The 20,839-nt window shown below is 39.9% G+C and overlaps 4 protein-coding genes across 5 annotated transcripts; 2 read left to right on the top strand and 2 right to left on the bottom strand.

The window, feature by feature from the left end:
• Positions 1 to 1,547: 1,547 nt before the first annotated feature.
• LOC145467399 (delta(3,5)-Delta(2,4)-dienoyl-CoA isomerase, mitochondrial-like) lies at positions 1,548 to 7,739 on the bottom strand. 2 transcript variants are annotated; one of them, XM_081450957.1, is made up of 8 exons: positions 7,622 to 7,739; positions 5,860 to 6,085; positions 5,652 to 5,740; positions 4,551 to 4,786; positions 3,564 to 3,634; positions 2,786 to 2,857; positions 2,341 to 2,491; positions 1,548 to 1,894 (listed from the first exon to the last, which is right to left on the bottom strand). In XM_081450957.1, exons 1-8 carry the CDS (start codon positions 7,647 to 7,649, stop codon positions 1,799 to 1,801), a joined length of 969 nt encoding a protein of 322 aa, XP_081307083.1. In that variant the 5' UTR covers positions 7,650 to 7,739; the 3' UTR covers positions 1,548 to 1,798. The 2 variants fall into 2 exon arrangements, with proteins under 2 accessions (XP_081307083.1, XP_081307082.1); XM_081450956.1 differs by lacking the exon at positions 7,622 to 7,739 and having other exon boundaries at positions 1,723 to 1,894; positions 5,860 to 6,966.
• A 12-nt stretch (positions 7,740 to 7,751) lies between these two features.
• LOC145467445 (uncharacterized) lies at positions 7,752 to 8,762 on the top strand. The gene has a single exon (XM_081450999.1). The coding sequence runs from the start codon at positions 7,776 to 7,778 to the stop codon at positions 8,445 to 8,447; it is 672 nt and encodes a 223-aa protein (XP_081307125.1). The 5' UTR covers positions 7,752 to 7,775; the 3' UTR covers positions 8,448 to 8,762.
• A 3,400-nt stretch (positions 8,763 to 12,162) lies between these two features.
• Positions 12,163 to 18,578, bottom strand: LOC145467431 (diphthine methyl ester synthase-like). The gene is made up of 8 exons (XM_081450986.1): positions 18,444 to 18,578; positions 18,129 to 18,189; positions 17,263 to 17,326; positions 16,153 to 16,261; positions 15,380 to 15,500; positions 14,607 to 14,646; positions 14,373 to 14,476; positions 12,163 to 12,756 (listed from the first exon to the last, which is right to left on the bottom strand). The coding sequence occupies exons 1-8, from the start codon at positions 18,576 to 18,578 to the stop codon at positions 12,551 to 12,553; spliced, it is 840 nt and encodes a 279-aa protein (XP_081307112.1). The 3' UTR covers positions 12,163 to 12,550.
• A 164-nt stretch (positions 18,579 to 18,742) lies between these two features.
• LOC145467457 (U3 small nucleolar ribonucleoprotein IMP3-like) lies at positions 18,743 to 20,435 on the top strand. Its single transcript, XM_081451012.1, has one exon. The coding sequence runs from the start codon at positions 18,743 to 18,745 to the stop codon at positions 19,289 to 19,291; it is 549 nt and encodes a 182-aa protein (XP_081307138.1). The 3' UTR covers positions 19,292 to 20,435.
• The last annotated feature ends 404 nt before the right edge of the window (positions 20,436 to 20,839 follow it).

Raw genomic sequence — 20,839 nt, 5'->3', positions numbered from 1 at the left:
TAGTCACAGAGATGTGCTACTGAAAATCTGGGTGATTAGAAAAGAAGGAGGCTTAAAAACAGAGGCGAAGCTTGAGAGATAAAATGATGCCCAGGGAAACATGTCATCAACGAACCTCCCTACTTTTATTTGTAAAAATCTAAGCCTCCTAGTTGAAGATGATATGAATGCTGCGAAATTTAGCGACAGTCACCAACATGTCTGCACTGGTGGCTTCAGCAATCGGGAGCGAGGCGCAGGAGGCGAAATTCAGGGAAGAAAGATACCCTGTCCCTCTTCTTTTTAACTTGTCAATTCGCCTGGTTTCTCTACAACTGATGAGAAATCGATGGATATTTAGATGAAAATGTGAGCAGTACCTTTCCCGCGAGAGTTTAGTTTCAAAGAAATCGTTATTGTATAAGTTGTCGCTAAATTTTGTTTTTACGACACTCCAATTTTTGAAACCTATACACGCAGTGTTTTCCTTGACGAACCATATTGTAAGGGTTTGTGAGTTAATGCTATACAAAACTGTAAAAGACGAGAGAATTGTAACTACTACCTGGTGAGACCGAGATTGTAGACTGTTACAAGTTTTAAACTCTTGAAAGTTGTACTAGGCATTCACTTGTTATTAATATAATGCTCTTTCCAAAGAGTTTAACCAAGTCAAGAAACCTTGTATGCATTTTCACGATAAAGTTATAACAGAAACGACTGCCTTTAGCGTAGCGTCGAAATATTTTAAGCTATTACATCTTTGGGATTATAAATGTTTCACGAAGTTCTTGCGAAAAACAAATGATCGCGTTGAATAGACCATTTTCTGAGTTACCTCGAGTCGTGAGGCAACAGTATTTAGAAGCTTGTTTTTCCTCAGGTTTTTGGAAGAAAGGGCGTCCAATTATTCCGTTGAAGTGTTCACATGATTAGGAGCCAATGAGTTTTGTGCGTAATCTCGTACCCAGATCTCACTCTGTTTGCTCTCCGACTCGTGATTGACCGCCAGTTACTTTGTAAAGCACTTTTAATAGACGGTGTGGTTTCTTTTTAATTCAGAGGTAATTTGTAACAAAGTGACGTAATTCTCCATACGACGGTTTATAAAAACCTATGTAACTTACGTTTTGCTTCTTTAGCCAGGGTTGTCATAGGTCAGGGGAAAAAAATTCTCCTATGTCAGGGAGAAGTCATGGGATTTTACTTTGTCAGAGGAACATGCTTTGCTTTGCGGACAGAAAACATTTTGAAAACAGAGCTTTTTGAAAACGATGGCATTACGATAATGCGAGTTTCCTCCTGCGTAGCGTGGACAGTAAACATTTGATGCGTTTTCAGAGTGAAACCTCCGTTCAAATTCCTCTGGCGTAGTGTGGAAGAGGCCCTGAACAATGTCTTGAGGAAGGCGAACTGTCACTGCCAAGGTGAACAAGACGGCTGTAAGGGGAGGCTGAAGGCCGCTTCTATATCTAACATTTTGTGTTTTCCTGGTCAGGGAAGTTTTATTTTTATCTGGGAAAAGTCAGATAATTTTGAAAACAGATGTCTGTGCTGACCGTACTATAAACAGCACACAAATGTGGATTATTTTTTGCGACTTTAATTTTAAGACGTTTAAGCAAAGAAGAACTCTTAAACCGGCCAAAACTCTCAGCATTTTATGCAACCCGTATATATCTTGACGTCCAGTTTATTTGATTCTAGGAATACAAGGTCGATTATAAACAAATCAGAGGTCTAGATTGAAAGCTTAATTGCGCGGCAAGCATTTCAGTACATTGTAACGGCAGTAAAATGTTTATACGCTCGGCAAAGGTTAAAGTTTGGAAAAGACAGGGTCTTCTTTGTTCATTCCAGCCTGTACAGCTTTTAGAATGTCTTCAGTTTGCAACATAGCCATATTCCATGTGGCCTAAAGGAAAAAGAAATGGAACTATGAACGTTAAGGGTTTTTTTGACACATCAGTAAACTCCGGCCAGTTTCTAGTAAAATTTAAATGCTGGCGTATTAAAGTTTAACTTGTTAATTTTTTTTTCTGGTTCTCTAGAATCACAGTAAAGCTTAAACCCTAGACGTAAAACGGCGAATAACAGTCATGGGGAAGTCTTCGAATTTCCTCAACTTTTTTCCGAGATTGAACGATCACAGAGTGATATTTCCACTTTGATAAGTGTCTTCGTACGGCAAAGTCTTCCTGAAACCCTGAAACAGACGGTTGATCGACTGTCGGCTGACTTTCGCTCCGCCGACTGTCGGCCGACAGTCGAACGACAGTTTTTTCGGGGAGCTGTTCTTCTCAAACTTTTCAAAATAAACAAAACAGTGGCGTAGCTCCTTTGATTTTCTGTAGTACTCACCATATACTCTAAGCCCTGTTGTGCTGAGTGGTCTCTTGAGAAATTAAGGTTATGCTTGATGCCTGCCATGGCAACAGGACTTTTCTTTGCTATCTGACCTGCGAGGTCCAAAGCATCCTTCACCATGCTGTCACGGTCTGCACTGATACGGCTGAAAGAGTTCAGAATATCAATTGATAAGGAGTTTAGTTTCTGGAGTGCGAGAACGACTAGAGGCAGAATTAAGGGCAATCCGCCCTGAGAGGTTCACACTCCCCCTGAAAACAAGTAAGGGCAACACGTACAAATGCTCTTTTATAACCTACTCCAGACAAAGTATGTAAGGGGGGGCACACTCCCTGCACCCTCCCCCTAGATCACCCCTGTTCCCGATGGAATGCTATTATCCATCAATGGGTTACTCTTTGGAACAGAGAGGATCACTGCCTTTCATTCCTTAACATACCTGACAAATCCATATTTCATGGCTTCTTCAGCAGTAAAACGTCTTCCAGTAAAACAGAGCTCTCTTGCAAGACTGAAAATACATTCAAGGATTCAAAGTTAAAGTTAAAGTCAAAATGGTTAGTTTGAACTTTTTTTATTCATGACAACACAACAGATTTTTTTTAACTGGCATCTCCCTTTCCTGTCCGTCAGTATATTCCTATCCTAAAGATTTTTTAGCATCTTCAAATTTTTTCCCACAAGGTACTTCAATATCTACATGTAACTATTCTTTGATCACAAATAACATCAACAGGTCGAACCTCCACTTTTTTTGTCCCGGCAGATGGTCCATAAATTAACTGTTATTTTACCCTCTCTAAAACGGCCAATTTTTGGTCTCAGCAGACAGTCTATACATCAACTCTCAACCTCTCTACAACGGCCATCTCTCCTCAACGGCAACGGCCACTAAAGCGCGTCCAAATGACGATCAGTTAATCAATGACTGACGAACTGTGTATGCAAAGCCCAATTTTTTTATTGTAAAATGTCAGCAAACTTTATCCATACCGCAGGTCACTGATCTCTGTTTCTGTTTAGTTTCTGTTTTATTGATTATGTTGATTGTGTTACATACAGCTTATATGCTAAAATATGCACTTTTTAAGAAAAGAAAATGTTGCACCATGAAAAAAGAGAGGTGTCACGTTACACCTCTCCCTCCCCATAGTGGCCACTTTCCTCTGTCTCCATGATGGCCATTGCAGAGAGGTCCTACTACATCTAAATTTCACCTGTCATTTCCAATAATTTTTGGAAATTTCTGCAAAGTACCAAGGTCGGCTGCCAATCCAAGGTCGATTTCCTTCAAGATGGAAACAGATGGAAACAAAACCAGTAAGACTCAGGCTTTGTTCAATATGTGTATAGTACGTGCTGATATGCTAGTTTCCGGTTCCGCTTAGTCAAAGAGTGGGATTATTTGGGATGATCTGGAAAAGGATCTGATCCAAGATAACTCGGACCATGATTGATCAGAGGAACTGATGAATTAATGCCCAGAGGTGACTTAGATTTTTCTTTTGTTGAATCACGATTCGAGTGATCTTGGATCATTGATCCTGATCCTTACCATTCCAAACAAACCCCCATCCAGATAGGTGAATACCACTGCAGGAAGGAATAAGCCCAGGGGGTGGGGGGGGGGGGGGGGGAGGAACTCCCATATAAAAAGGACGGGGGTGTCTGTCAGAAATTTTGAAAAGAATTCCTTAGAGTTTCCAACATCCTGTTTTGTGGGTGTGGCTTATATTTTTTATTCACCCCTAAGAGGTTCCAACATTATTGCAAAGGTAAAGTCTGCATGCGAGCCAAGTGGACCATCAGGCCGGAGCTTATCCCGGTTTCTGTAGCATGAAGCGACTAGGAGTATTTCTACTCCCCCCTGGATGAGATGCTAGTCCATCGCAGGGTTACCCCCAGCATTAAGTTCACCGGTACCCATTTATACACCTGGGTGGAGAGAGGCACTGTGAGAGTAAAGTGTCTTGCCCAAGAATTATTGCAAAACAACAATTAAACTCCTATCACATTTTGTTCGGCTCAATACCCAAAAGGTACTGCAAAAGTTCCCACTTTGCACCTTTTGAGACTGAACACCCGAGAGGCACCAAAGCACTTTCTTAACCACTAAAACTAGGTACAATGAGCATCCCCTGGAAATAGGCCACTCTTCATTGAGTCAACTTAGAGTGAGAAAACGATCATCAAGACAAACATACCTTCACTTGAAACCACGCATCTGCCGAACAAAGGCGAATGTCGCAATTACACACCATATCTACTCCCCCGCCAACACACCCTGAGTGAATGGCTGCGATAACAGGCTGTGGACATTTCTCAATCACAAGAAAGGACTCTTGAAGCTTCAGGATAAACTTTCTTAACATGTGAGCTCTTCTGGAAGGCTCTTGACTAGTATTCATCAGATCACTTCCCATGTCCATGAGATCCAGGCCTATTAAGTCCCAAGATTAAATTATAAATTTCCCTTACACACTCTCTTACATTCCTTTCAGTGTTAATTCTGATATTTTGTTGGTATATCAAGACTACTCAAAGTAATTTATCCGGACTTGTAACCTGTCCACACGCGTTTATTTTGTAAGGATTTTATATAAATTTATTGTTAATTTTGTGAGTCAATAGGGCCATTTATGTGAGGACATTAAGCTGCGGCTTACACAAACTGTGGCTTACGTAAGGCCAAACTTACCTATATAAATGATACATTTTAACCAGTTCACGTCTTACACAAGTTGCAGCTTGTGTAAGAGGAGGGTTTTGAGCTCGGCTTAAATAAGCCGCGACTTATATAAGACGTGAAACCACTTGTATAAATGGTTTCACAGCTTGTTTGCAGCTTACGTAAGAAGTGAACTTACACTGTGCAAGCGCAAGTTTTTCCTACGTTTGTGCGACAGCTCTCACAATTCCATGATTGCTATGACAACCAACACAAAAGCGAGGCATTAGTCACGAATAAGCCATGCTTGTATAAAATGGTCTAGTTCGCATCTTACATAAGCCGTGGCTTGTGTAATCTGTAGCTTATTTTTCTCGTATAAATGCCCTATTGTTTAGATTCATGAGAACTGGATGTATGAAAATTTACTTTAGGAAAGAAAATTTCATGGCACTGTAGATTGATGAATCTTCTGTCTACATGTATGTATCACTTTTTTTTTTCCTACAAAATTTTAAACTCCCCATTTTAAGCTTTTTGTGAATTCTAAATCTCATAAGGTGAGGATAAGGTTCATGTTGATGCCTTTTGGATTTAAAGTGATGTAACATAAAATGACGCAAAGGAGAGTGCTGACCTGCTGTGAAGATTTTTCCTGCTCCAGTCAACACCACAGCTCTGCAGTCAGCATCTTCACTAATCTGTTGAAAGCATTCAACCATTTCCCTGTATACCAAGTGACAAGGTGTACTTCAATCTACTATTCAAATAAACCCTTACATGCAATTATTTAATGTCCTTCAGGCTAAAGCTTGTAGTTAGAAATACACAAGCTAATTTCTTACCTCCAAAATGTCTTGTTCATTGCATTTCTCTTTTCTGGCCTGTTAAGCTCCACCTGAACTACATGTTCTTGTGGCTTAGATACAGCAAGGGTTTCAAATGTGTATGGTTGACTACTGTTCATTCTTGAGTTTAATAAGTTAAGCGCACTGGTCTGTGATGCTAGCAAACCTTGCTTTGGTTTCAGTTGCACACATGTATTAGTCAGACGAACACAAATTCCTAAAACTAAGAAGCAATTGGGTTGAGAATTAAATTTGAAGTAGATCAAATTTTTCATTTCATTGCATTTATATATAGCTATTGTGCAGTTTCAGAAAATATCTATACTCCCCCCACAGAAGGGATTGGAATTTCCTTGGGGGTTGGGGTTTCTCTAAGACCAACACATTTATTAAAGAAAGGTATCAAGCTTAATTGGAACTTCCAGAGGGGTGGGGATGGGTCTTGGAAAAAATCCCTCCCGTGGGGGAGGTATGCGCTTTATTTTCTTGAACTACACATTACAGTGTTAACCTAGCAAGTCACTCATACATAACCTTAGCTACCCAGGAATGAACTGCATTGGTGGGTTGATTTGAGTGTTTGGAATGGGTTTCAAATCCCTCAATACTAACACTAATCGAGGTAAAAACAAGTTACAGTATAAAGCAGACTAAAGTTCAAACATAGGGCACAAAATCATATCAATTCCAGTCACAAATGGTGCAAAACCCATACCCTTCGAGGCACACAGTATCCCCTTACCAACCTCACACTGTCCCTTCCCTCCCACCAACCCCCAACCTCCACAACCCCAGAGCTCTCGAGTCTCACCCATTGAGTGTGAGACTCACACAAACAAATTCAATCTTACGCTCTCACGCTGAAACTATTGTTTCTCACGCATTTAAGATTCCTTGCTGCTTTAGTGAAGTTCCTTCATGATAAACTATCTCTTATGATATAATTTAATCCTTGTTCGGTTTTTACTCACTTCGAACACTTTATTCTTATGCAGAACCAGCGATTTTCTGGTCAGATGTTAGGAAAGATATTAAGAAAGAGTTGATATTGATCTGATCCAGCAATCAGACTGACAGCATGTACAACAAGTGTTATAACATGTTAATTTGGTCTAACAAAAAGAAAATTCTGGGATCTGAACAGTTGCTTTTAAAGCATCACATTTTCGCTCAGAATGAAGGAAAACATGTCTTAGCTACTTCCATTTTTCAGAATTTCCTGGGGAAGCATGTCCCCAGATTCCCCTAGTGGGGTGATGCCTGCAGTGTCACAAACAACAGCTATGCTGTCGCAAATCTCACTCTTTGCCAACAAATCAACTTGAGAGCTCTGTAAGCCCCAACAGGGGACAATACAGTTTGCCCAGAGAAAAATTTTTGTTCTTTGTATGACAAAGAATGCTACACCTAGCATATAACTGGAGTTGTTTTTGCTGCAGATTTAGATCTTTTTTTAATTATTGTAGTGCAAAAGGGAATGATCTCCAAAATATCAGACAAGCTCCATATAAACTTTTAATAAAACCAATCACACAATTTCAAGGTAGCGAATAAGACCATTACATGTTTTATATGGCTGAATGTTCTGATTTGCCATCAAACTAAACTGATAAATCCTTCAAGGATGGCAATCAAAGGTTATTACAAGAAACCCAAGGTAAGGACTTCAAGAGAAATCAAGTTTGACAACTTCGTGGTACGTTTGATGGCCATTCTTCAAGTCTTACATTTACAGTTGATTTAAGTATTGTGAGCTCACCTCTTTCCACCTTCAACCGGGAAAACATTTGAGCCAGTTCTGAGTTGTCTTCGATATTTAGCTTGGAAAATAATTTATAGCTCACCTTGGTCAGCCATATTGCAATTATGCAATCGAGGCTAGTCTTTGAGCCTCGTTCCCAATATCATTCAACATGGCGGCCGAATCGAAGGCTGAAGAAAATTTTAGAATTTTAGCCTTTGGGGATAGCCTTACAACAGGAAATATTGGAGGTGAGCTAAACGAAGCATTAGACAAGCCTTACACCATTCGTCTCTCGAAGTTGCTGAGGGAAAATCATCCAGATATTGCGTTTGACGTGAACAATAAAGGAATTTACGGTGAGTTGGTCTGTGGACAAATGACCGAAAGATTGCCGAAGGTTTTGAAGGAGTACGGACCGTATGATTTAGTGATCATTTTGGGAGGAACTAATGACATTATTGAAGCTAAAAAAGGGTTAGAAGATAGTCTTTTTGAAGGAATCAAAAGGTTGCATGGTTTGGTCGTAGGTCAAGGTGCGAAGTGTATTGCTCTGACAATTCCAGAAACAGATGTTTATTTTAGAGATCTGGGAAAACGTGGTTTGTCTTGGGTCAAAGAGGAAGGTGAAAGGATTCGTTTGGTGGTGAATGACAAATTAAGGAAATTTGTGAATGAATGTGACGACAAGATCATCTTGTGTGATCTGGCAGAAAAGTTTCCTCAGCAGAACTTGAGCCGTGCGGACTTGGAAAAATTCTGGAGTGACGGGTTGCATTTTACCGAGGAAGGCTACATTAAAATGGCACAAATAATCTATGAGGACATGAAACACTTTCTGTAACTAGCACTGAGAGAAACACAAACCAAGTGATTTTTTTCAACTTCAATTTTATTTACACAACAATGTAATGTTTTAATGTAAAATACATCTGAATATATAGTTCTAGAAAATTTTTGTGTTCTTCACATAGCATCATCATCATCATCGTCGTCGTCGTCGTCGTCGTCGTCGTCATCATCATCATCGTCGTCAGCATCATCATCATCATCACTCTTTGTGATAGTAGGCAGGCACATCAGGCATATTCCATAGTAGGTTCAGTATGTCTGTACAATAAATCAAGAATGATAATAATAACTTATGGTGTTGAAAATATGTCACTTTTGTCTTTGCCACTGTTCCATATGATATGCAGAATTTTCAACTTGATAAACTGAGCGACCATTTAATAACAGACAAGACTCCATCCAGATTTTCAACACAAGCTGAACTGACCTGAAAATAGATGACAAATTGTGTCATAATCATGGTAAAGGTCAGAAGGTAATCCCATTTGGCTTACATTGTAAGCCAGAGCAAGTGTCTGTAAATTTAAAAGAAGCCAAAGTATATTAAAAAAAAGGGTTTGTGACTAGCATTTGTTCAAACTTTTTTATTCTGCAAAACACTCAAACAGTAATAAAACACAGCAGTTATTGCATGACACAATTGAAGAGTGTAGCATTATGCTGATCTCGGAGGGAGCTTAGATCCAGATGGGTGCAGTGATATTTAAACTCACTTAGTGACAAAAAAAAAAAAAAAAGTTAGTTACAAGGCCTTCGATATATTTGACCTTAGATTTCAACACAAAAAGACGTTAATTTCCACTTTGTTTATGATGATACAGAGGTCTAGGAGAAGAGGTGAATCGTATTCCCATCCCAGAGCCACCTGTTCCTTTTAACTGGGGGGCCTAGGCACTAGGAAAAAGTGACCCTGCGAACACACGATTCTCCGGACTTTCCGAGAGGCCCGCTTCTTTGTTGAATAGGGGGAACGTTGCAGTCTAATGCCGCCCCCCCCCCCCCCTGCGGGAGAGGGACTCTCCTATGAAAAGGACGGGAGTGCTCGTCGTAGCTTTTAGAGGTCAAAGAGGCGGTTTGAGTACCTCTTGGTTCAGCCTCAAAAGGTGCCTTTTAGGGTATAATGAAAAACCTATAAGAAAAATTAAACAGGATAGAGGCTTATTAGACTACGAGTAGTCCCTCTTTCGCTTAGTCCGTCGGGCGAGAACGCAAATAAACCTCTAGGAAAAAAATGGCCGCGTGAAATCCTGGAGGCGTGACGTGTGCTTCTAGCCCCCTGGGCCCGATTAAATTAATCGCCGATAAATTTAAAGGGAGACTAGTCGGTCGATTTACTTATCCGCGATTAACCGTAAAATGAATTATATTGATTAACTGTAATTTATTTTGGGCCGGTTTGCGTCATAAAATTGCTGGAAATCTCTCTCTCCTTATTTCAATATGACTTCCCCAGCGAAAAAAGTGCGCAGGAATTTCCGATTTAAGCGAAAAATTTGAAGAAAACATGGGCATTCTGCAAAGCAAATTTACAAACACTATAACGAATGCCCAGACGACCAAGATCTGGGAAGAGATAAAATTTGAAATGGAATTTTAAAAAAATTAGCCGTTGTGTCACATTCTCCAGACAACGCAAATTTTGATCATTTCACGTTGTTGTTTTGCAGAGGACGGCAAAGAAATGTGCCAAGAGCGCACGTGCACAGTCATTCTTCTGCTCATTAAATCTTTTGTTTAGCGACTGTTCCCGTTGACGTTGCCGTTGTGGTTTAACGTAGGGGGTTCGTGACAAGTGCAAAAACCTTCAGAGCAACGCAAAAGAGAGTACTTATTTATATTTAAAAAACGCCTTTCAGCGTCCTTACCTTCCTTAAAATGTGTTCAGTGAAACCTGTATTAAGCGGACACCCATGAGACCTTCATTAGTGTCCGCTTAATACAGGGATCCGCTTAATATAGGGTGTCCGCAGAAAACAGGTTCTAATATGTTGTGCAATAATAGTTAATTATTAACCCTTTTGTAACACAGTGTAACACAGTGTGAGATCAAAGACTGCTCACAGCACAATGTCCAGTCAGTCAATGCATCAATCTGAAATAATCACTTAGCTTTAAAGCGACGTCGCTGAACAATGTTAAAGGAGTCTCAGCTGAACTTTTAGAGGTAAAATGCTTTCGAAGTGTCCGCTTATTGCAGGTTTTGTGCAACAAAATGACTTTATATTGGTGTCCGCGTCCGCGTAACAGGGGTGTCCGCTGAATGCGGGCTTATTTTACTGTAAATGTAGGAAAACAAATTAGGGACTCAAGCTGGTGTCCGCTTAATATGGGGTCCGCTTAATACAGGTTTCACTGTACTTCGCTAAGAAACACAGCGAAGTGAAAATTAACGGACTTTGGACTTTTGTTTCTTTCGTATTTTCTTCGTCTGTTTATCTTTTAATCGTAAACCCGATGCTCCTAAACTGTCTTTGCTTCTTTTCAGCTTCGCCCATCAACACCGACATAACCATACAACAAGTTAGCCATTTTTGCTGTGATTATTTTTTAATCTACCGATTAAGGATTTAATCATATAATCCACCTAGCGAGCATGGTTAGATTTAACCCTTCGTTTAATCGATGTTTAGGAATAATCGGGCTTTGAACAACGGAAACTTCACCACTTTCAGTCAGAATTTTACTTCTCTTTTAACTCCCTTTGTTAAAATCTGTCGAGTTTTGTAGTGATTTGATCGCACGGTCGAAGCTAGAGATCAACCAGAGGACATTTTCGTGAAGAAAACCCGAGTTGACTAAGGGAAAATCTCAGTCCAGTATATATATAAGCAGTTACTGTGTCTCCAGACTGCTACGTTTTCCTCGCGCCAGGGTTCCGCCGACCAAAAGCGACAGATGGTTCTTGGGACAAGAATGAGGACCAGTTTGGTCTTTGTCTGCTATGCGTAGTGACTTCCCACTGCCAAGCCGCATCACATTTTTGGACCTACTAAAAAGCAGGTCAATTTTTAGAACTGGTCTTGCCCTAAACGGGACGAGCTGCGCGTGAACACTAGACCGGTGCATTTAGTGATCGACCGTTCACGTGACGGCTCCCATAATAAATTTATATCATAAACTTTTGAAGTGGAAACCCCTAAAAGAAACCAATCTAGGCGTGGCTCAAGCCTTGTTGACCCCCCCAGCTAGAAAAACAAGTGCTATGGTGTCTTTGAAGACGATAATCTAAGCCAACGACTCAGTATGAAGGTGCCGACCTAAATATTATCTAGATGGGTAAAAATATTGGTAAGCGATTCCAAAATTCCCAATCCATACCCCACAAAAAAGAGAGGACGAGAGTCTTGATCCCTTCAACATGGCGTTCCCACAAGCAAACCCGAACGAGAGTCGACTAAAGTACACTAAAGGATAACAATTGGACGAATGGACACAGTCAAACGACCTGAGAGTAAGCGAGGGTTGACATAGCCTGCGAACACAGACGGATTTCGGGCTTTTGTTGTATTGATATCGTCTGCTTGTGACATGACTAGGAGGCACGCAAGACAAAATTTGAGCAGGTGTAAAATTCGATGAGAAGATTTGAACTCGACAGAGCTGGTTTTCAAAGAAGAGAGCGAGTAAAATCTGAGCTCTTTTCAACAGCAAGTTCTCGTCGATTCGAAGCCTACTTTTCTGATGTTCAAAATTACTGTACTTTCAAATCAAAAGAAAACTCAAATAATTGTTTACTCAGGAAGAAAAACACTAAAGAAGTAACAATAAACTGAAAATAAATAAACAAGGATGGCTAGGACTCGGGAAGATTAACACGGATTACGAACGAAACAACATCAGTGGGCAAATTGGTAAATGTTCTGAAGATGTTCTGGGAGGCAGCCTCCTTTACAAGGAGCTCATTCACGGCATTTTGAGTTTTCTTGGCCTCGAATAAAGTTACCTTTAGATTGAAGGAAATCTGAAAATTATAGTTAACTAGAACAAGGATTGTTTAGGATGGAGAAGATTAACAAGGATTACAAACGACGAACTTGAAAAATTTAGGCATGGTGGATCTCATTTTGTTAAAACCAATCTAGAATTACTGTCAGGTCAGCTTTCGTCAAGTATATTAGGATTCAAAACGAATAGTCTAAGCATGTCTTTTTCTATAAAATGTAAGTGTCCAGGTATAATAAGTGAGTGCAATGGCGGACCGAGGTCATGTGACAACAGCTCCTTCATGCTACCGCATACTATCTGTTGATTGGCTGCACCAACTCGTGCCAGGCCCACTGCAATTGTGGATTCTGTGTAAGCTAACAAAAATAGAGAAAAATAATAAGTACAAGATTTAGCCTGGTAGACTAATGCACGAATCAATACGAAAGCCTCTTTTTGTCTGCAATGATTTCGAAGTATAAAGAGGAAACAAGTTAAGCTAATACACATTTGAAATCACTCATACATGTAAACTGAGACTAAAGTATATTTACTCTCACTTGCCTCTAAGGCGGCAACTGGCGCGAAAAGAGGGTTTTCCTCTAATGTTTGCTCGCCACCAAACTTGTGATATTTTGCCAGTTAACCTTCAACGATTCGCCAGCAAACTTTAAAGTTTCATAAACAAACTTTCTGCTGCGCCAGACTTTCTCGGCGAAAGGGTTTTGATTCAATAAACGATTGCTCACGAATCATCGCAAGTTTGGTTAGGAGCAAAACGTCTCTTAATTAAAGAGAAAACAATCTTCACAGAAATAAAGCAACATACAATTTCTGAAGTTTGACAAGTTTGATCTTCAACACTAAAGGATTTGATCTGTCACTAAGCTATTTAAAAGCCACTGGCCTGAGTTCTCTTAATCGATAAATCGTGTTTGGATAAAACGGCTTTTGTAGCATTTTCTTGCCTTGTTCACCACTTTAGCAATAGAACACTTTTTCCGTGTTTACATAGCCTCATCTAAACACGAGGAGGGTTCGGAGAATTCAAGACAGTTATGCAAACCCTCGACTACGTCTCGGGTTTGCGTAACTTTCGAGAATTCTCTCAACCCCCGAGTGTTTAGATGAGGCTATGTTAATACGGAAAAAGTGTTCTATTGCTTTTATAAAAGAATTCTCACAAATACGCGCGAAGCTAAAACGTCACAACCGTGTTTACATTCTCTCATCTAGACACACCTATCGATCAATGAGAGCGCGCGTAGTAGCTCAGTCATTTTATAAAAATCAACCGTTTCCTGGCTGGACCTAAATTAATTTTATCACAACAAGGAGTGTTTTTTTTTTTATGGCAACTATTGTTATAGAATGTTTTGGTTTATTCATCAGAACGTTCAGTTTCTCATTTGCTAGCCTCATAAAAAATCATCTAACGTGTTCTGACCAATTAGGGTAATATGCTGTGTTTTTAAGCCAATCAGGAGGAAAATCTTAACCAATCACAACTTAGCTCAGCGCATTTTCCCGCGCTGCGCTCGAGTTGCATGTTCTCCCGTGCTTGCTAAGGTTTGGCTGTTTAAACCTAGAGTTCTCATTGGTTAACTGGACAATTTACGTTTGCTGTGACCGACCGGCAGTGCTTACTTTAGCCCCGTCCACGCTACACCGGAGAAATTTGAAAACGCAGGCTAATTTCTCTGGTTAGGCCTACCGTCTACACTAATCTGTCACGAAAACAGAGCTTTTCGAAAAACCTCTTCAGACCAGAGGAATTTGAAAACGCTGGCTTTACGTTTTAGTGCGGACGGAAAACAGTTTGGAAACGGAGCTTTTCGAAAACGATGACATACATGTAACGATAATCATGTGATTTCCGTGACGAGTTTTCCTCAAGCACAAATCCAAAATGACCGGTGATTGTTGCGTTTTCAAATTAGGTTCTGACTTTAGGTCAATCATCTCCTTTTTGGATAACAGCGTGTTACTTTACCTGGAGGCTCCCCTTTTATATCTCTGTTCTTGACCACATCCAGCAACTGACTTACAGCTTCATTCACACTCATGTAGCGTGGCGGTTCAAATATCTTCCTACCCCTGTAGCAGTAAAATTATACAAATACGCATTGTTGTAGTTAAGTCAGCCCGTAATAATATTAGAAAAGATGGTGCCAATTGAAGAAAAAAACATTTATTTGTTTACTCAGAACAACTTTGTCTCACTAACTTCATTAGATTCTCCACGGACTGTTCCTTAACCTTTATGTCTGCAGAAATACAAAAAACACGAATACAGGTAATATAAAAGATATTAAACTCTGCTCAGTCAGTTAAACTAGCTAAATTATCAAGATCGAAATGAAGAAGTAAACAGAGGGGTGGGAAGGGGGACTGAACTTATTGCATATGGTATATTTTCAATCCCAGTTCCTACTCGTTCTGTAATGGCTCCTGCCTCTGTGAGGGATGACGTGATTTTTCCCTATTTCACCCAGTCCCTGCTACCTTCAGAATCTTGCTTTCTGGTGAAACATATTGCCCCTCTGAAATTACAATACTAGTCAAGATATTCTTAAGGATACCACACACAATAGCCTCATGGCTTGTGTGCTCGACTCTGGATCGAGCTGTGGCTGGGGACATTGTGTTGTGTTCTTGGGCAAGACACTTTACTCTCACAATGCCTCTCTCTGCCCAGGTGTATAAATGGGTACTGACAAATTTAATGCTGGGGGTAACCCTGCGTTGGACTAGCATTCCATCCAGGGGGTAGAAAAAATACCCCTAGTCACTTCATGCTACAGAACCTGGGATAAGTCCCAGCAAGATTTGCCACTTGGCTACTTTATCCAGACTTTACCTTTTTTACCACACACTACCTGTACATGTAAGTTAAAAATTACCAGCTAAAGAAATAAAATCTGACAGTTTCAAAGTCCTTGAAGAGGAAAAATTGCCCTTGGGGCTTAATTTAAAGGTATATTTTCTGTTATCACTTACCTAATAAACAGAGTGTATGAAGACCTTGTTTTCTGTTAGATGCAATTTTATCATAAAAACTGTCTGGTTTCCAGTTGTCTGTCCACAGAACAATGGAGACTGTCTCTCCAAAGTTGTATAACTGGAAGTTAGAGTGCATGTAAATGATACAGTGTCAAGATAATTCATCATGGACAATAATATATTCAACACCAGATGAGCGCACACCACAAGGTAGATTTGAAATTATGAGCACAAATGTTATTACACCCTAAATTGTAGGACACAACATCCAATTACTAATTAATCATATCAACAACAAATTTCAACAAATTTCAACAAATTTCAAAATTGGAAAGTCAATAGCGCTTTTCATGAGTTTGAAAAACTGTGGGAAACAATAAGGAAGCCATTAAAGTCCATGTTACACATATTTAAGTGCAAATGGCGTAGGTATCCAATTACAGGTATCCAATTACAAAAAGTTGTAAATGAATACCTGTAATTGGACATCCATGCGATAGCACACTGATTACATGACAAGTAGGTACATGGAGAGCCAATTACAATCAAGAATGTTGTTATAGATACAATAATTATTAAAGAAATAGACAACATTTTCCATGTTTCTATGGCATTTCAGAAACTAGACTGAAAGTTCTGGAGAACACAAAATGCATGACAATTGCCTTTCCCCTCCAGAAAAGGGACAAAAGGTAAATCTTCACGATACAACGATTTCCATGGTCAAACTACTCATAGCAAAGTTACACTATAGCAAAATTAATAACTACCTGAAGACCGCAGCATCCAACTGCATTCATAATGGAAGCATTATGAATGACTTGGTAAGGAATGTTCATTTGACATGCTCGCAACACGAGGTCTGCGTGAGTAGTAGCCCTAAAAATTAATATTTAATAATTATTGGATGAGTTTGAGCAACATATTGTCACTTGTCAGTGGAGAGCAGGTCAGTTATTTGCCAAAGCCGAAGGCTGAGGAAAATAATTGATCTGCGAGACCTGACAAACAATGATATTTTGCAATAACCGAGTTCAATAATTATTTTATCATTCGATCACCACATTTGTTTTCTTGTTTAATCACTCTCTGACAGCTCAGGGGAGCAATCTGCCATTTTTCACTACAGATCATGGTTACAGTTATGCATGAGCACAATACTGTTTGAAGCAAAACACATTAAGACAGCACTACACATGAGCAGACCATTATTTGTAGGCAATTATGTGCAGGTCATATGGTTGGCTCTCGGCCAGTGGAAAGGAAGAAAAAAATGCATTGAATGATAATAATTATAATAATTATTATTTTAAACTTGCCATATTTTATCATTGATGGAACTCTCTTTCAGCAAGGTGAATCAGATTAGATCTGTACTTTCCATATTAATGATAGACTACAGTCTGTGACATTCAAAAGGCTTGCCAAGTACAATGATCACATTTTTTTTGCTTGTATGCTGTGTTGGCATGGTGCAAAGCCACACAATTCAAAACACATGATTCACTGTCCTGTTCAACTACTCCAAACATTCTTCACTATGACTGCAAAATACAGTATATCCCATTCCCTACTGTGGTTATTTATCCCATATCCTGCCCTCAACATGTCAAGTATCGGTCAAGTCCCACCTTCATTTTAATTCCCATCTTACATCCCACAAAAACTAAACTGGATGCTCTATAGTATGAACTGGGCTCTAATATATTGCCTCAAAACAATATGATGATGATGATTCTAAACCTTATGGTCTGAAACACTGGGAAATATTCAGTGATTGTACTTCATCTACAGTTCAGAGATTGTGATAGTAATGACAGTTTCTCAAGTTTATTACTCGGTTGTCATATTTCTATAAACAAATGTTGTTCTTTTCTCACCCAAATGGATCTCCTACAACCAAGAAAGCCACATCTTTGTCCTTAGCATGCTCCAAAAGAAGATCTATAGACAGAAAAAAGTTAGCTTTAGCTCTGAGATATTGCTCAAACTAATCTGCATATCAATCAATCAATCAATCAATCAACTGAAGCCAGCAAGCAAGCAATCAAGCATAAATATTGTCAAAGGACCATGCTGTGGTCCTCACCTCCTTACTCTACGGCTGTGAAACCTGGACTGCGTACAGACGGCATGAGAAGCTAGTCACCCTCTTTCATCTGCGGTGCCTCCGAAACATTCTCCACATTCGCTGGCAGGGCAAAGTCTCGGACACAGAAGTCCTGAAGCAGGCAGACCTTCCCAGTGCCATCACTGTCATGCGCAAGGCCCAGCTGAGATGGGCAGGCCACGTCTCCCGCATGCCAGATGACCGCATTCCAAAGCAGCTCTTCTACGGGGAACTCTGCTCTGGCAAGCGCACAGTTGGAGAGCAGCGAAAGCGCTACAAGGACAGTCTAAAAGTCTCCCTAAAAGACTTCAACATCAGCGCTGAATCCTGGGAGTCTCTTGCCTCCGACAGACCCTCCTGGCACCAACTCATCACCAAAGGAGCCCACGCAGGTGAGGGACGCAGGTCCCGTCAAGCCGAGGAAAAGCGAGCAGTACGCAAGGAAAGAGCTGCCAGCACTAACAGCACAGCCCCTACCCACTTCTGCCCTACCTGTGGGAAAGGCTTCCTTGCCCGGATTGGTCTCATCAGCCACCTCCGGACACACCGTAGAAATTTATTAACAAACTAGATGTCTTTGGTCATCTTCGACTACGAAGGACAAACAACAACATTGTCAAAGGATAAACTACCCACCAGAATTTTGTTCCACAGTTTCCCTATCAGCTAACTCGATTTTGCATCCATAAAATTCTTCCTGAAATATATTTTAAAGATAAATAGGGACTGATCAATATATTATCAGTAAGTTTCTAGAAAGCTTTTCGAGGAAATTCAAATTAAAGAAGCACTGTTAGTGATGAAATTATCGTATTACTTTAATTTAAAGTCACAGCTTGCCTGAAGAGAAAGACCGAAAATTACTTCTCTTTGCACCCTGATTACCCTGTTTACATCTTCCTCTCTTTCCCCCATTCTTATTTGATATGTAGGAGTACTTTGAGTACCTACCAACACTTCCTTTCCCACACAAAGGATGGAGGTATATGCTTCCAGAAAGACGTAGTCTGCCTTTTTAACGATTTCTTGTCCCTTAACCGTGATATCCTTGGCATCTCCTAAACCAAGACCAACAAGATACAACATTTCTCTCGCTTGTTACCACGCCAGTTCTCGAGGACCGACCGCCATGTTGGATTCGAAAGCAGAGAAGAGCCTGGGACTCAGATTGTTACGGTAGTTTGTAGCCAGCGGTATTACGTTCAAAAGCGAAAGGAGTGGGTTTAGTTGTTTCTCCTCGTGTTGTGAAAATGGTGAGAAAACTGAAATTTCACGAGAAGAAACTCTTGAAAAAGGTCGACTTTATTTCATGGAAAAGCGACAATAACATACGCGAAGTGAAGGTGCTTCGAAAGTACCACATCCAGAAGAGAGAAGATTACACCAAATACAACAAAGTTTGTGGGATGGCGAAATCACTCGCCACGAAAATTAAACAGCTCGATCCTAAAGATCCATTTCGAGGCGAAGCCACAGAACAGTTGTTAGAGAAATTGTACTCACTTGGCTTAATCAAAGCTAAAAACAACTTGTCTTTGTGCGATAAGCTAAGCGCCTCTGCGCTCTGTCGGCGGCGCTTGCCTGTTGTTATGGTGCGATTGAGAATGGCTCAAGCTATCAAAGATGCGGTGAAGTACATTGAACAAGGTCATGTAAGAGTTGGGCCCGAAGTCATAATGGATCCCGCTTTTCTTGTTACAAGGAACATGGAGGACTTTGTTACTTGGACAGATACCTCAAAAATAAGGAAGCATGTCTTGGAGTACAGCGACCTCAGAGATGACTTTGATTTTTCATAAATGGATAAATCAACATGGTAGGGCCCATGTGAAGGTCCGGTGAACTATACATAGTCTCTTTTGCAGCCGTTATTAGGGTCGTCACGCAACAGGACCCTAATAATGGCTGCGAAGGAGCCTAGACTACACAGAGACTTACAAAAAGCATAACCTGCGGCTGTGAATCTATTCTGCATCAAAAATCAGTATTAACAAATTGAGGTAGTCTGACAGACAGCAACAGGAACATCAAGAAACAAAAGGTTATGCACAGGGTTGTCACAGGGTTTTGCTGTAGGCAGCGCTATTGATGGAGTAGGTGGCCGAATTTGCCATCATAGTCAGTATAATGGCTCTGCAGTGTTTGTCATTCTTATTCCTAGTTACACCTTTCTGGTATTCTTCAGCTGCATATCAGACAAGTTTGGTTGAACCATGATTCCCATTTTGGCTTTCTTGTGCCTTGCCAAAGCATGAACCACGGCTCCACTAAACTCACCTGCTACACCACTGAATGATACAAAAGATTTATCATTGGATATTTACCATACCTGAATCTGGGTTTATCAGGTCAGTGCCTTGATATCATAAGATATCATGACCGCAGACCTTCTGACTGGCCAGTTCTGAATTCTAGGTGTGGTAAATCTTGATACAATTCTCAACCTTCATAGCCAGACAACCATGTGAAAGAATCAAATTCTGTATTTTATAGGGAATGTAAACTAAAATTCTTAATGTTTATGCACACTTTCAAACACAGACCATCTAACAATGAATTCATGCAGAAGTTATCTATTTGCCAAATTATAGTCCATAAGGCATTACCTTATTACATCGCAAATAAATGAGTTTTTACTTTTATGATTATCATTACTAACATGCATCAAAAGGAATGCAACCTTTTAAATTTGGAATTCACTTGCAATATTAGCTACATGGCCTTAAACTAAACTTTTTCAATAAGTCTAAACAATGACAAATTGACGTCTATTTTCATTAAAATGTAGTGACCCTTTACTTAATTCTAAAGCTCCGCAGTAGCAAAAAGTAGCTTATCAAGTTAGTAAGTATAGAATTAGTTGAAAAAACAGTATGATGTTGATGTTATTTAACATTGCATGTTCTGCTCCATTTTTGCTTCAATTAAAACTTTTATTATGTTGTCTGGCTTGTATTACAAGCTTCTTTAGCATGATTCTTTAAGAGATTCCTTATGTGTCCACCATACTCAATATTTGTACCATTTGATGGCAAAAATTAACACTGTTTAGGCACCACTGTGTAAAACTTGCAAGCAAGTCATCTGAACAAGATCATAAGCATGGAGCCTGTCAACAACAACAACAACAACAACAACAATTTATTGGTATTCCCATATAAATGGTGTTACCTAAATACAGCCTTACCCTATGATGAACTTGATTTTGCAACCCTGTTCTAAACTAGGCACCAATAACCCCTGCCCTATCTCAGACTAGCTATTTTCCATGCATGTCAGAAAATATCCATACCTCCCCGACAGAAGGGATTTTTTTTTTATAAATCCGTCAGCCATCTGGAAATTCC

The sequence above is a fragment of the Orbicella franksi genome, chromosome 14 (genome assembly GCF_964199315.1).
Source record: "Orbicella franksi chromosome 14, jaOrbFran1.1, whole genome shotgun sequence".
Classification (NCBI taxonomy): Eukaryota; Metazoa; Cnidaria; class Anthozoa; order Scleractinia; family Merulinidae; genus Orbicella; species Orbicella franksi.
This window is presented reverse-complemented; position numbering and strand designations above follow the sequence as displayed.

Coding starts and splice junctions, on each gene's coding strand:
- LOC145467445 (XM_081450999.1), top strand. CDS start 7,776: ATGGCGGCCGAATCGAAGGCTGAAGAAAATTTTAGAATTTTAGCCTTT.
- LOC145467457 (XM_081451012.1), top strand. CDS start 18,743: ATGGTGAGAAAACTGAAATTTCACGAGAAGAAACTCTTGAAAAAGGTC.
- LOC145467399 (XM_081450956.1), bottom strand. CDS start 6,137: ATGAAAAATTTGATCTACTTCAAATTTAATTCTCAACCCAATTGCTTC. Junction 5,741..5,859: donor ATGAACAAGACATTTTGGAG/GTAAGAAATTAG, acceptor CTTGGTATACAG/GGAAATGGTTGAATGCTTTC. Junction 1,895..2,340: donor AACAGGGCTTAGAGTATATG/GTGAGTACTACA, acceptor TTTTTCCTTTAG/GCCACATGGAATATGGCTAT.
- LOC145467431 (XM_081450986.1), bottom strand. CDS start 18,578: ATGTTGTATCTTGTTGGTCTTGGTTTAGGAGATGCCAAGGATATCACG. Junction 15,501..16,152: donor TTGGATGCTGCGGTCTTCAG/GTAGTTATTAAT, acceptor TCTAACTTCCAG/TTATACAACTTTGGAGAGAC. Junction 12,757..14,372: donor TATAAAAGGGGAGCCTCCAG/GTAAAGTAACAC, acceptor TATTTTTGTTAG/CTTACACAGAATCCACAATT.